Source organism: Necator americanus, chromosome I, assembly GCF_031761385.1.
Source record: "Necator americanus strain Aroian chromosome I, whole genome shotgun sequence".
Lineage (NCBI taxonomy): Eukaryota > Metazoa > Nematoda > Chromadorea > Rhabditida > Ancylostomatidae > Necator > Necator americanus.
The window spans coordinates 9,456,306-9,469,717 of NC_087371.1; the positions used below are offsets into that span (position 1 = coordinate 9,456,306).

The window sequence follows — 13,412 nt, forward strand, 5'->3', positions numbered from 1 at the left end:
ATCAACTTCAAAAAAAAGAGAATGTATAAATAAACAACATGGGACAACAGAAAATAACTATTCCGAATGTACGAGCAAATCATTAATCATATTCTTAACTTCCGTAAAATCTCCGAACATATGTGATTCAGCGTAAGGATTAGATGAACATGCGTCATAGAGTGCTTCTCCGATGGGAATGGATTCCTCAATAGAGACGCTCACAAAATGAAAACTTATTCGTAATTACCAACAAAAAAATACCGCTTCAAATTAAAAATGCTAATTCAACCAATGACAATGGAAATTCCAATACCTCGAAAGGGTGTTAGCAAAAATTTTTGGTTTTTGAAAAAATTAGAATCTAATTAGATGAACTATTAATGAAATAAACCAACCTGCTGAAAAACATGGATGTTCCAATCAGAAGGTGGCATTTTCTCTAGAATCATCCGATAACAGACTTCAGGATTTAGAGCCATTTCTTTATCCAGTAACAGTCTCGATAATAGAGAAGCGGCCTAACAGAAATAATATACACTCGACTATTGATTACAAACCACTTTCGAGGGTTAAAAAAGAGATGGAAAATTTTCAAGGAAGTATTCCTCGAAGAAAAATTAAAGTAAGGAGAGAACATTATCAAATGAACGTCTATGAAATGATTTTGGAACGGATTTTCTGTTGCTCGATTTTCATAAATATCTAGGTAATAGGAAGTAAAGATCCAGAAAAATTCCAACTGCTTTGAAATTAGTTCTAAAATCTTCTGTCAGAAGAATTAGCACATTGCGGGCGAAAATTCGAAAATAGGGGAGTGAAAAAATACCAAAAGATCTGGATAGTCTGTTTTTTGAAGATTGCCTAAAATCATGATTTACAGGATTAAAACGAGCTGTTCCGAACTGCAGCGAAAGTTTCTCGTTTTCATTTCCAAGCTAGAGAAACATATGCATTACACGATTCCGTGCAAAGGGCAGCGATGAACATGGAACGAGACATCCATCCGCTTCTGGCATGGTAAATCAAATCATGCAAAACGGGAGCAAATAAATTTTATGGGAACACTCCATATTTCAGCGAAACAAAGAGTACTATACTCGTTACATAAAGTGGTTCTGCAATTCTGCATTCGTTCACACATTTGATAGGAAAAATGAGACGGGTGAAAAAATTCCCACCTCTTCTCGAATATCAAGCACTTCATCTTGCAGAAAAGCGGCCATTATAGCAATCAACCGGTTGTCTTTTGCTAAAAGCAAGAAATCGTTTGTGTCACTAACAAATCAATGAGAACATCGTGAAATAATGAAAAAAATGTTTGAAAATTCCTTAAAATGTAGTTTCAAACCATTTTAGGTTGAAAAAAGGAATACCTGTCTTAATTAAATATGCCCCAACTTCAAGAGCTATCTGCTTCGATAGCTTTTCTTCAACAGATAGGCAGAATTCAATCCAGTCCTGTACGTCCGATGACAATTCTTTTTCATCCGAAATGTAAACAAGTAGGCGGCGAGCCAGCGATATAGTATCCGGCCTGAATTTTAGGATCCTAAGCAGGCGTTTATATTTTTGGGAAACAGATAGCACAGCATAGAAATCTTTGGTAAACGACGGGCTTTTGGAGTATTAAAAAACAAGAGAAAGGAAAGTAAGGAAAGGGTCCTCGCAGCCGAAAAAAAAGGAAAAAACAGTCGCAAAAGTGAAAATTTGAGAGGATATCTAGATTCGAAAGAAAAAAAAAACAAAGGAAGATTGTATGCTGATAGGAGTTTTTAAGTTGTTCTCTGGAAATGAGCATATCTGACCTAATAATCGCAACTTCACGAAAACGACACAAACAAAAATTTGGAAAGTTTGATTTTTCTCCGCATTTAGCACAATATCTTGGGAATTAAGGTCGATAAGGATAACGCAGACCCGTGATAAACAAAGTTTACCGAACTGAAGAATAAAATGTAAGTACAAGCACTTACATCCTCCAACCAAACTCTAGCTGAGACGAGATATAAGCGGCTACATTTTTCCTTTCTTCATCAGCAAGATATTCCCGATTCAAGAATAGTAGATCTAAAATCTGAAAAAAAGAATATCGATCTAAAGAAATAAGCTTCTTCCCATCAAATATTCTTGGGATACAAAAAAAAAAACTCCAAAATAAACAACATATTAACAGTTCAGAATTCATCAACATTAAATGATTGTATACTTACGCAACCAGCTTCACGTTCACTACGGCAACGCTGTAAATCTTCAATGACCAATTTACGTATGGATGTGAACACCTAAACATCAGTTCAAAAGTAATTCTAAAACTCAAAAAGGCTAATTAAGTAGGTGTGCTGCAGCCATACGATGGTCGGAGCAGGTATGCTATGGCACCTGCAGTCGCTAAAGCAGAGGACCGTTACAAAGTTGTTTTTTTTAACGGTAAATTTCATAATTGTTTAGTGTCCAGAAAGTCCTCTCCAATCACTGGTCGCAAAATTCTCGAATTACAACTTTTCTGTCTACGGCCCCTCCCTCTTTCTGTCTGTCTCTAGGGACGAGGAAGGAAGAGGGGGTCGAAAAAAAGAAAGAAGAGAGCGGGAGTGAAAACAAATGAATGTGATAGATGCAAAAAAAAAATACCTCGTTTCTTTTTCCTGTCAGTTGCAGATGTCTGTATATCTCCGACCGCAGGCCGAAATCAGCCAACATATGCACATTATTCAAATCTCCTCCCGAAATCATAGCTTCAGCCAGTGGACGCTAAAAATAGGAAAGGTCGAGCTCTTTCCATTCGTTCTGATAGAGTAAAGCAAGTAAATAAGCTTACTTTCGCTAACGTCAATCCCTTAACGTTCAGTGAGGTCGCAAAAACTAATTTGAGCTGATTGCATAGAGTCATAATCAGATTTTTATTGAAGTCACACCTTAAACAACCTATTTAATCAGTATCATCCCCAAAATCCTCTTTCCAGAACGTTTGCACAACCTTACCACTTGATCCATAATCCAGTATCGACCGTATCAGCAACAATTCTTCGTACTCGATCCCTTGCTTCATTTCGGAGATCATTTTCCAGAATGAAGCTCAGCTATAAGTGGAGTTGTAAAACACAACATTCTCCTCCAATTTCAAACATATCTTAGAGCTAAGATTTTGTAGATAGCAGCCAACTTACCAACAACAGAACAGCGTTGATGTGGTTCTGCTTCACATTCTTCAGTGAAACGCTACCAATCCAATCCAGAACAAATGAAACATCCTGAAAATAGTCCATAATTCCCTAACAAAAATATATGAACAGAAACCTACAAGGCAGTTGATACGTTTAAAAATGGCATAAAATGTTACTATCAGCTCTGAATTTACTTCATACAAACTCCTCACCGACAAATAGATATCTAAATATCTCTTAGAATAGTGGATATTAGTATCATGCTGACTACACGTCAACCTTGAGAGATTTCTGTGCCCATTATAATCTAAGAAAAAAAAAGAAGAAGAAAGAACAGCAGAAATGATTTGTAGCATTCATCGCATCGAGATGAGATGATGCTGATTTACTCGCTACATGTACAAGACACCGTTTTATGACCTCTCTGGCTCTCGTATGTCATCAAAAAAAAAGAAAAAAAAAAGAACGAACAACGAAAAGCGTAACAATACAGGTGCAAGATGTATTATAGATTACACTTCTCGTTGAACACAAACTTTTTATATTTATTAGGAGTGGTCTCTCTAGTGTCGCCTGTTAATAGTTCGCAAATAAGTAGTCTATCAATCGGTCGATACGTGATGCGCGAATAAATGTGGTAAAGTTGTCTCAAAAGATATGAAGCTGCGTGTAGTTGCGTAAGCAGCTGCGCTCGAAACGACATGACGCGAGCTAGCGGCTGGAATCGAGGTGGGACCATAGTGAACAAAAGCTATGAGGGTTGCTACCAGCGGTTCCGCGCTATCGTAACCGCTCGGCTTCGAGCACAGCCGCTCGCGTAACCGCAACGAATTTCACATTGTTTTGATCTGACTGTTATTTAATTCAACAATTAACACTGCCAAAATTATTCGCAGTAAATCAGGCATAAAATCTGACCTTCGGTGCAGCGACAGCTATCAAAGCTGCAGCAGTAAGTCGTCTTAGCTTTTCCGCTCGGCACCTAGAGCACAACAAAATCGAAGCATACAGAAGAACGCAGAATTGGGAGAAGAAAACAGAATAACCATTTATGCATTTGGTGCATTTATAATATACGGAAGATTCCAATATAGGCAAAAATCACTTACCACAGTAGTACACGTATTAGAACGGGCACGAAAGGCGCTAGCGAAAAACTGTGTTGGTCCTTTGAGTTTCCGACTGCCTTTGCTGCAGCTGTGACTCCAACATTAGAGGGAAATAGATGTGTCAAAAAAATTAGTGTTGGAAAGATACTGAATTCATCTTTGCAGTCACGAAGATGCTCGTAGAAATACGCATACAGCGATGGGAACCTATTGAAATTATAAAATCAGAAGAAAGTAGACGCTTGGTTGTAAGGGAAATCCAAAATCACAAGGAGAAATAATTTTACTTGGAAAAGAACTCATAAGAGCTCTGACGATTCTTCTGATCCACGTGAAGATCTCGCTGGCTCTTATGAGTCACTCCAAAGATTCTGGCGCGAAGAGCTGCGGCCAACTGAGCAGCAGCGTTGCGTTCTGGCCAGGCTGCTGCGGAACAACCGCTGATCGCGACGCGACATGCCCACTTTAAAGACGTAGATGAAAACACAGAAGTCATGTGTTGTAAATACAAACGAAGCATAACACCTCACCTCCAGCGCAGGGACAACCCGTTCTCCAAGAATCGAAGAAGAGAAGATGGCTTTCAGAACATTCAATGAGTGAATTCTGAGAAGATGAACATAATAGTAATTTAATAATAATAAGCAATTTAAAGTACGGCTCCGGAATTTACCTGTATACCATGTCTTTGTTCCTCATTTCCAAAAGCGACACCATAGCTATATTCATTGACTCGTTTGGATGATCTAAAGGTTCAGTAGCTAGAATCGCTGTGATTAGGTGCGGCACACCAGCACTACGTCTTGTTGAACACAAGTTCTCCAGATCTGAAACGAAGTATAAAAGAAAAAAGAGTGGAGAGATATAGATAAATGAATGCACCTTTCTTTCCTTCCAACGCATCCAGAATTTGACGCAGCCACTCTGACGGCTTTGGTAGGGCTGTGTCAGAGCTTCGCCAGAGATATGTACAAAGGGATGAGAAACTAGAAAAAGGTATATTTTATCCACATGAGTTTGAAGCTAAACTCCCCCACGTTTTCTCATGTACAGCATATTTATGCTTCTTTTCCTCTAAGAAATGATGGAAAATAAGTCGAAGATCAAACTCTGAGCAGACAATTTGAAAATGAACACCCTAGTTCATTGTCACAAGAGGCAAACTGTCCACATTTGCAAAACACATATATAAATAAATAAAAATGTATCGTTTTAATGAATCGCCTCTATTAAACTGACTAACATACCCTTCAACAGCTGTTTCAAAAGCTCCACAGTGTTTACACTCAGTCAACTGCAGCCAGTAATAAGCACCGATTCGATGAACATCTTCCGCCGTCAAAATTGAGAGAGGGCAAAGCTGAAGGAAAGACCATCTAATATTTACTCTAGGAAAAGAACGACAATGAGGTCGTACTCCAATTTTTAAAGAGGAAATTATTTCCCAAAACAAAGAACAATTCTAAGAAAAAAATCTCACTTTAACTACAGCCCAAGCCAGAATAGCGGATACGTGCTTGTGTGCTCGCCAGCAGCAGACCAGCAATAGTTGAGACACCTCAGCTGCCAATTGAACTTTACTCCCAAGGTTAAAAGAGTTGGCTAAAAGGGAGAAAATAAAGAATCATGAAGTGAGCATATCTAGCACTCAAAGACTGAAGTCAAAAGATGAGAGGAACAATCTTGGAGTATTAGATTTTCCATAGTACTGGGATTCAAAAGAATTAGACGTAGTTCAGTGTAGTGTAGTTTGAAAAAACAACAACTCACCCATCTCGTTCAATGTTTCTTCTGGTATGTAACCTTCTGGAGACATGGAATGCACAGCGGGCGTCACCTAAAGTAAAAAAAAAATACACAAATACACATACACAAATACAAATACTTGGCACAAATACGGTGAATTCCATCAAAGTCGACGAAATATGAGTAAATCACCAAGCATATTATCGAAAAACCACTAATTTTTGCCAAAATCTATCAGTGGATTCAATGGTAACCTAACAAAATCCATGACAGCATGGATAAGTTGCAAAACATCTTCGTATAATCGAGATATAATGTTCGCCTTGGTGAAGAACTGCATTGCCGAAGCATACCTTATTGGGTTTAACACTACTTGAAGGTTACAGATAGAAGCAACACATTATGTTTATAAAGTCAGCGAAAAATTACTGTATCTAGGAACCAGGGTAGTAACGATACTAGGTTTCAAGATGAAAATGCAAATACAAATGATTCGTAGGTAGGGAAAGTTTTAAAAATAACATACAACATCAGCTACATTGAAGCAAAGCGGAATTAGTCGTTCTCGCACAAACCGAATCCACCATTCCAAATCGGATGAACTGCAACAGGAACGACAACAAATTAAGAAAATTGCAAAACTGTATTAAAAACTGAAAACTGCACAAAAAAAGTATCAACCAAAAGGTATCAAACCTACAGACGATGAATTTTTGTTAATGCTTACTTTTTCTTCTCGAAATCTTCGTTTTCAATCAGCAACGCAATAGCATTCATCCACGGATGCAATGTTTTCTTTGTGATTTCAACCTATAAGAAAATTTTAACATAAGAAAAGTCGAAGAATCACAGTATATACAGATAACTTCTTGCCAGGTTGTCCTTTGCCAATTTAGCGTTCATTTCACAGACCGAAACGAATTCGAGCAATAGATCTTTCAACAATTCGGGATGTCGGTATGTATACAACTAAAATAAGCTAGAAACTATTTCTGAAGATGAGCAAACCACCTTTACTTTGGAAACCTTTTCAACTAGACCAAAAGTTCCAGGTTTGTGCGTATACTTCCACAATTAGGAAAATCTTCTAGCGGTGCATTTGCGTACGTGCTCGAAACGGCGCGGTGGAGGCAGCAGCTGGAACCGAGTTGGGATCGTCGCAAAATGCAGCGATGGGTGATGCCAGCAAGGGTCTCACCACGCTCTTAGCCGCAACGCTCCACCGAGGCGAATCGAGAGTAGCCGCGTACGCGATTGCGTACGTGCTTCATGTCGTTTTGACCCTACTTTAGTTTGAAAAAGTTGTCGAAACAAAAAAAGTTATAAATCAGGATTTTTCGCATCACAAAAACTCTGCTCTGGTTCTCTAAATCATAGATAATAGACGTAAATTACCTTGAAAAGGTAGTCGAAACCAAAAAAAAAAACGTTGTAAATCAACCCACAACGTGTGTTGCTTAATAAACACTCACCTGCATCCTATAGCCAGCTGATAAGGTGTTGTGAGAACGGATGGACTTCATCATTTCCACTGTCTCGTTTTTGTAAGCTATAAAGTCCTAAATGAAATAAAGCCAATCCAAGTGAATCAATATATTAAGAGAAAAATATAAAGTACTTGAAGAATTGCGAAAGTACTAGCAATTTCCAACTCACAAAAGACACATCGAAATGGATCTTCTTTAAGATATCAAGGACCATAATTTGACACAACTGGTAGGGATCATCTAAACACGTTAATAGCACTGCAAATCGCTCTTGTGTCACAGCCGCCGGCAGGTTCAATTGTTCCAGGAATAAGACTGCAAAAGGTTTAAAGGAATAAACAATGAAGATCAGCAACCTAAATTGAAGACTGAGCGTGAGTGTCTTTGCAAAAAAGCACTAATGAGTAAAAATAACCAACCTTTTCCATTCGTTTTCAGAGAATCGCCAGCGAATATGCATTGGATAATTGACAGCGCCATCATACGACGGTTAAAATTCGCTCCAGATGACAACGATTCGAATGATAATGATAGTAGGAAACTGAAATAAGGTTAATAAGAATGTTACTAGAAGTGTATTTGTGTTCATCTACCAAACATGAATGTCATCTCTAAGAGCACTTGGAGTGTTTCTATGCGATATTCCATCAGCAATAGACGTGACATGTGGTTCACATGTTTAACTGCGAATTTCGGGTTCAAAAAGTTGAACCTTTAGAATAATAGTAACAAAACAGAATACTGATCTAACTGCTACAGACATGACTCCAGAAAAAACAAATAAAAATAGAAAAAAAAATGTAGTTAGCTAAAAGGTTAATAAACAGTCTTCAAAAAAACTATAAATTGTTTTTAGAAACAAAGAAGATCACAACTTCTTTTTGGGCAATTGTTACTGATTACAAAACAAAACATTTTCTTCCAAAGCCAGCACCTGGCAATATTTTTTTTTGTTCGTTCAGAAATATTACGGGTATGGGACTGAAAGAGATAAAGAGAGCAAAAATTTTAAAAAAAAGCTTCAGAAAATACAGACTAGCAGCGTTCTTAGCAAATTTATCGCTACGCTGATCATCACAACACATCAGCTTCAAGCACCATTTCGCTCGTCACAGCCACTTCTTAACTCCCACACAATTTCTCAAGTTTTTCTTGTCTTTCCATGTCTTACAAATGTTAATATCAATATTTGTAACTATAGCTATAACTATTTGTAACAATAACTATCGCTGCAGTCGCATCGTACACGTCGTGAATTACAGACGGAAGACTACAAGCACTACAAGGATGGTAAAACCTGGAGATGAAAATAAGCGACGTAAGCGCGCTGATAATTCTCTACTGGGATCCGCCTACGTGTTCGCCTTCAATTCACAATCGTTTAAGGTTTATGAAGGCGCAGGCAACCTTGCAATGATTTGCAAAGGCTAGCCCCAATGTTTCACGTTAGTGTTTTTATCCTCAAAGATATAGTCAGGTCAAAATGACATGAAGTATGGCGCAGTTGCGTAACCGGCTGCGCTCGAAGCGGCGCCGTAGAGACAGTTGGAATCGAGGTGGAGCCAACGCAAACTGCAGCAATAGGTGGTGCTAACACGGCTCCCGCCACGATGCTAACCACTACGCTATGCCGCGCCGCTTACGCAACTGCACCGCGCTTCATGTCTTTTTGACCCTACTCTAAAACTGGTAACAAATGATCGAACCCGGAAAGATAGAAGATTTGGTTGGCATTAGCGTGATTTCGCACCAACGATCGAGAGCGGGACCTCTTACCGGATGCGCTACACCCGCCTCGAAAACTTGGAGTTAATGAATATGATATACAGGAACCTTATGAAATTATTGTAAAGTTTAATCCTTTCCACATCACCATCCTTCCCTTTCAAGACCTGTTCGCTCGTTTCAGCAACTCGAGATAGTATCTAGAAAATGTCTTATATTTAGCGTGAAAGGAAAATTGCCTAATGAAAAAGCAACTTTTCTAAGTCCAGCAAGAATTTTCTGTCGAATAGCAGGCGATTGTTCGGTCATGTTGGTGACCATGAATGCTCGTATTAGAATCACATCCTCTTGCTGCAGCGCGTGTGTACGCTGAGGATGTTCCGTTAGCAACAACCAAGCTGCTAGGCGCACCTTAAGTAAAAATCAAAAAGCATAACAATGATAGTGAGCCGAGATCAAAAGAGTGCAACCTGTATATTCCAGTGCAACACAGCGTAACACATCGTCTTCAGAGGTATATAATCGTTCCAGTATTTGTACGAATCGCATTTTTTATTTGAAATTATGAGAAAACGCGTCACCGATAGTAATGAGTCTAGACATTGCGAATGAAGATAGCTTTCTGGAAGAAAGTGCTGCTTATCAAGAGTAAAAAGGACGTCACACTCCTATGTGCTCGTGAATCTTTTTTAAACTCTTCATAAATGGAAAAAAAAATCAGGTTGTATACATTTTGAGGTTGTAAAGATGGATCGGAATGAGAAAAAGAACGAAAGCGAGTGAAAAAAATCTGAAAATAACATCATTCTGCTAATATACAAATAGAGGAAGAATTAGTACATTAGCAGTATGATAATATTAGCGCTAAACTGAGAGTAGCACGATCATTGACAACGTTTCTAGTTGAGGCGAACGCAAAATTCAAAGAAAAAGAGAAAAATTATTTCATAAAAAAAACTATGGAGATGTTGATTCATTGATCAGCCCGAAGCGAAGGCATATTGGTGATCAAAAGATTTGAATGCGGATACTCTAATTATGACAATAAGATGATAGATACGAAAATCTGCCAGGAAGAAAGAAAATCGGGATCAAGGAACCACTTCAAAATAATGCGAAGAAATGTTTAGCTTCAAAAAAGTTCCTGAAGGTGGAAACAACAAACGGTAGGTTTCTTTGATTTCTACTTCTGCGGAATAAAAGAAAAAAACAAGTATAGAATGAAATCGTAAAACTCTGACAAAGAAAACACAGAATGACGTGTAAATGAGAGAAAAAGAAGTCAGTCTTCTTTCTTCAAATAACAAACGGACAAAAAATGGAAGACCTTTGATAAAAAGTAAACTAACAACATAAACTAAACTCTAACATCTAGAATTTAGTTTCTAAACCAAACTTAATCAAATTCTAACGAAAACTTTGCATGTAGTAATAAACGAAGTAAGGTATGAAGTAAGGAATGGACAAGAATGAACAAAGAACCACCTCACCTTTCATATTTTCCAAAAGCAATGGGAGAAACTCATCCTTAAGGAGTTTCGTTCTAATTAGCTTCGGTAAAAGGCGATCCTAGAACATGAAACCTTGCACAAACCTATTCACACAAGCGACAAAATCAATTTTGCTTAGACTAAGACGAAAGCAGACGGTATACCAGGCGATGCATAAGATCAAAAGATGTATCTTTGGTAAGAAAAAATGATTACCAGACTCACTGTCCAAAGAATCGCCGCCCACCTGGGTGTGGGACTAAGCGATGGCGAATCTCCAACGCAGCCACTTCGCAGTTACTGTAGTGCGGCGATCCACTGGACAATAAATCTAATAATAACTATAGATGTTGAGTCGGATGGTATGCTTAAACTCACCTTAACAGCATAGCGCACATTGTTTGACTCTGAGGATAGACAGTCCAAAATGTGATTCACATGAACTTCCCACCTATTCGGGAATTCTTCAAGATCGAAAGAAATAATGTCGCTGAGCTAGAACAAAAATTCTTTTACAAGCGAAAAGAAGATATAATGTCTGTATGCTTGTAAGCGACCAGTGTCTTTTAAAATGAAGGAAAAGCTGGACAGAAACAAGAACATACCACAACAGATAAAGATGCGTTGCCAAAAAGCGAATAAATCTTCTCAATCAGAGCCTGGTCAATGAGTTTCACATAGGTCGAATAAGATTGGAGCATGACTAACTAAGATGAAAAGAATGAAGGAATAAAATTTGTTGTTTATGGAAGAATTTATTCAAAACGACTTACTAAGCACTTGTATCTAGAGCGGCACGAGGATGCACCTTCAGTTAACTGTTTGATTATCGAATCTGACCATCCACATCCCTTCCTGCAAAGAAGAAGCATTACGACCAAAAAACTTGAAAACGATGGCGATCATAGCACAAGCTCACTTTTAGATCATAACTCAGATTTTATCGAAACGAACTCAATGTAAAGTAGGATTAAATAAATAACTTAAAAGAGGATAAAGAATTCTAAACCTCTGTAGAGGAACATTCCTCAACCAACTGAATCACAATATCCACAAGTTAGGTCTTAAACCTCTACAGTTTTCATTGCGAGGATCAAGCATCAAGTATTCAGTATTTATATGGGTGTCTTCATAGAAAACATTGAGTTAATTTTATAATCGAATAACACCAGTTTTCTCAATGAGGTATCCTCTGCCAACTGGAAGAAAGAGCTCCCAGTCATGTACCGCTCAGAATCTTGAACAAGTAAAGGTGCTTAATATGCAATTCCATACAGTCTCCTACTGTACAGAGTCCTTCACAACTACAACTGAACCACGAAGATGGTATATTTTACAGAAAAAAAGACATATTCAAATATTATGCACTGCAAATTTTCGAAATGAAAGATAAAGAAAAAATAGAGTGTAAAATACTAGTAGTTATCAATGAATGCTGGCAGAAGAAATGGAGAAAAAGAAGAATTTGCATCAGACCTGGCTTTGCACAAAGTACATCCCATACAATGATTAGCCAAGAGCATCTCGAAAATATCCACTGCCTCATAACAAACAACCTCCATTGTCACATCCCATGATCGAAAGACGTAATCAATAATTCGCTGCTGACACTCAGCCGTAAGAGGGTAAGACAGGTCTCTAAATAATTTAAGGCAATAAAAACAAATAACTGTGTTAACGAAACGAAACCAAAACGAATTAGTGAAGAAGACGTCTAGCTGGAACTGTCTCTTCAAGAAAAATGTTACAAAAATTACTTTTTAATACTGCAGGGACCAAAATACAAGGAAACATTTGACAGAAACCACAAAAAGGTATCAAAAAAAAGATGCACAGGGAATGTCTGAAGGAAATCAACTGACTTGACAATTGTCATAATCCTTTTGATCGCAGTAGAGCATGAAATAAGCCTCTGTGTTACTTGAGACGACATTGTGCTCTCCTCCAGACATCGATAAAGACAGCAGTCAATAAGAAAACAGGGGTAGCCATTGACAGAGCTAAGAACTGAGGAATCTACCTGGAAATGCGAATAAGCGCTTAAGATAGAAATAACTGTGAGGTCTAAGAGCAACCTTTTTGAACAAGAATCGCATCCCAAGGGAACCTTGATTGATACATTCTTCTATATACTTCGACGGATCAAATCCGAGCTCAGAGGGATCTGAGACGTGATCCATAATTGTAGCAACAGTAACTGTGAAAATAAGAAATAAAATAACATTTAAAAAACATACGATGTCATACGAAGAAAAAAGCGCCCATAAACGTAAATTTAAAAAAAAATTGCAGAGAAATCCAGTAATACCGAAAAAATAAGGCTTGAAATGAAGCGGATAGAAAACATAAACTTACCTTCTAGGAGAAGGGAATAAAAATAGTTTTGGAGTTCGTTCACGAGCCGGGATGTGTGAACTTGCGGACATTGTGCCGGACTTTCCGGAGAGAACATCCTGGCTGCGAGGGATCACAGCGGAAATTTCGTCACAGTGAACAATGAAGCAACAGGGAGTTAGATATTTAGATGGTGGGTCTTCAGTGAACGAACGGGCCCAGTATCATTTTCAATCATTCGTTCCCCTCGCAGTCGTCATTGGTGATGTTTGCTAGTTTTGTAAGAGACGTTGACGAGGTACGTGAGATATGTCCTGCTGAGCATTCAGCTGATCCATCTATGTAGCAAACTCACCAGCCCATCTCGTTAGCTATATC

At 38.2% G+C, this 13,412-nt stretch overlaps 1 protein-coding gene across 3 annotated transcripts; it reads right to left on the bottom strand.

The window, feature by feature from the left end:
• Nucleotides 1-57: 57 nt before the first annotated feature.
• RB195_004980 (uncharacterized protein) lies at nt 58-13,152 on the bottom strand (the record flags this gene model as incomplete). Of its 3 annotated transcripts, XM_064177231.1 has the most annotated exons (39): nt 58-186; nt 378-500; nt 1,161-1,231; nt 1,356-1,516; nt 1,956-2,056; nt 2,193-2,264; nt 2,611-2,730; nt 2,798-2,894; nt 2,962-3,059; nt 3,147-3,230; nt 4,062-4,125; nt 4,253-4,340; nt 4,401-4,459; nt 4,540-4,715; nt 4,783-4,858; nt 4,926-5,079; nt 5,135-5,238; nt 5,500-5,612; nt 5,733-5,854; nt 6,023-6,089; nt 6,525-6,600; nt 6,726-6,808; nt 6,872-6,967; nt 7,471-7,557; nt 7,655-7,800; nt 7,905-8,026; nt 9,319-9,410; nt 9,466-9,621; nt 9,681-9,832; nt 10,701-10,779; nt 10,926-10,947; nt 11,002-11,018; nt 11,079-11,195; nt 11,306-11,407; nt 11,474-11,555; nt 12,177-12,338; nt 12,563-12,720; nt 12,776-12,897; nt 13,056-13,152. In XM_064177231.1, 39 exons carry the CDS (start codon nt 13,150-13,152, stop codon nt 58-60), a joined length of 4,047 nt encoding a protein of 1,348 aa, XP_064034355.1. The 3 variants fall into 3 exon arrangements, with proteins under 3 accessions (XP_064034355.1, XP_064034354.1, XP_064034356.1); XM_064177230.1 differs by lacking the exons at nt 10,926-10,947; nt 11,002-11,018; XM_064177229.1 differs by lacking the exons at nt 10,926-10,947; nt 11,002-11,018; nt 13,056-13,152 and having other exon boundaries at nt 4,253-4,459; nt 12,776-12,880.
• Nucleotides 13,153-13,412: the final 260 nt, after the last annotated feature.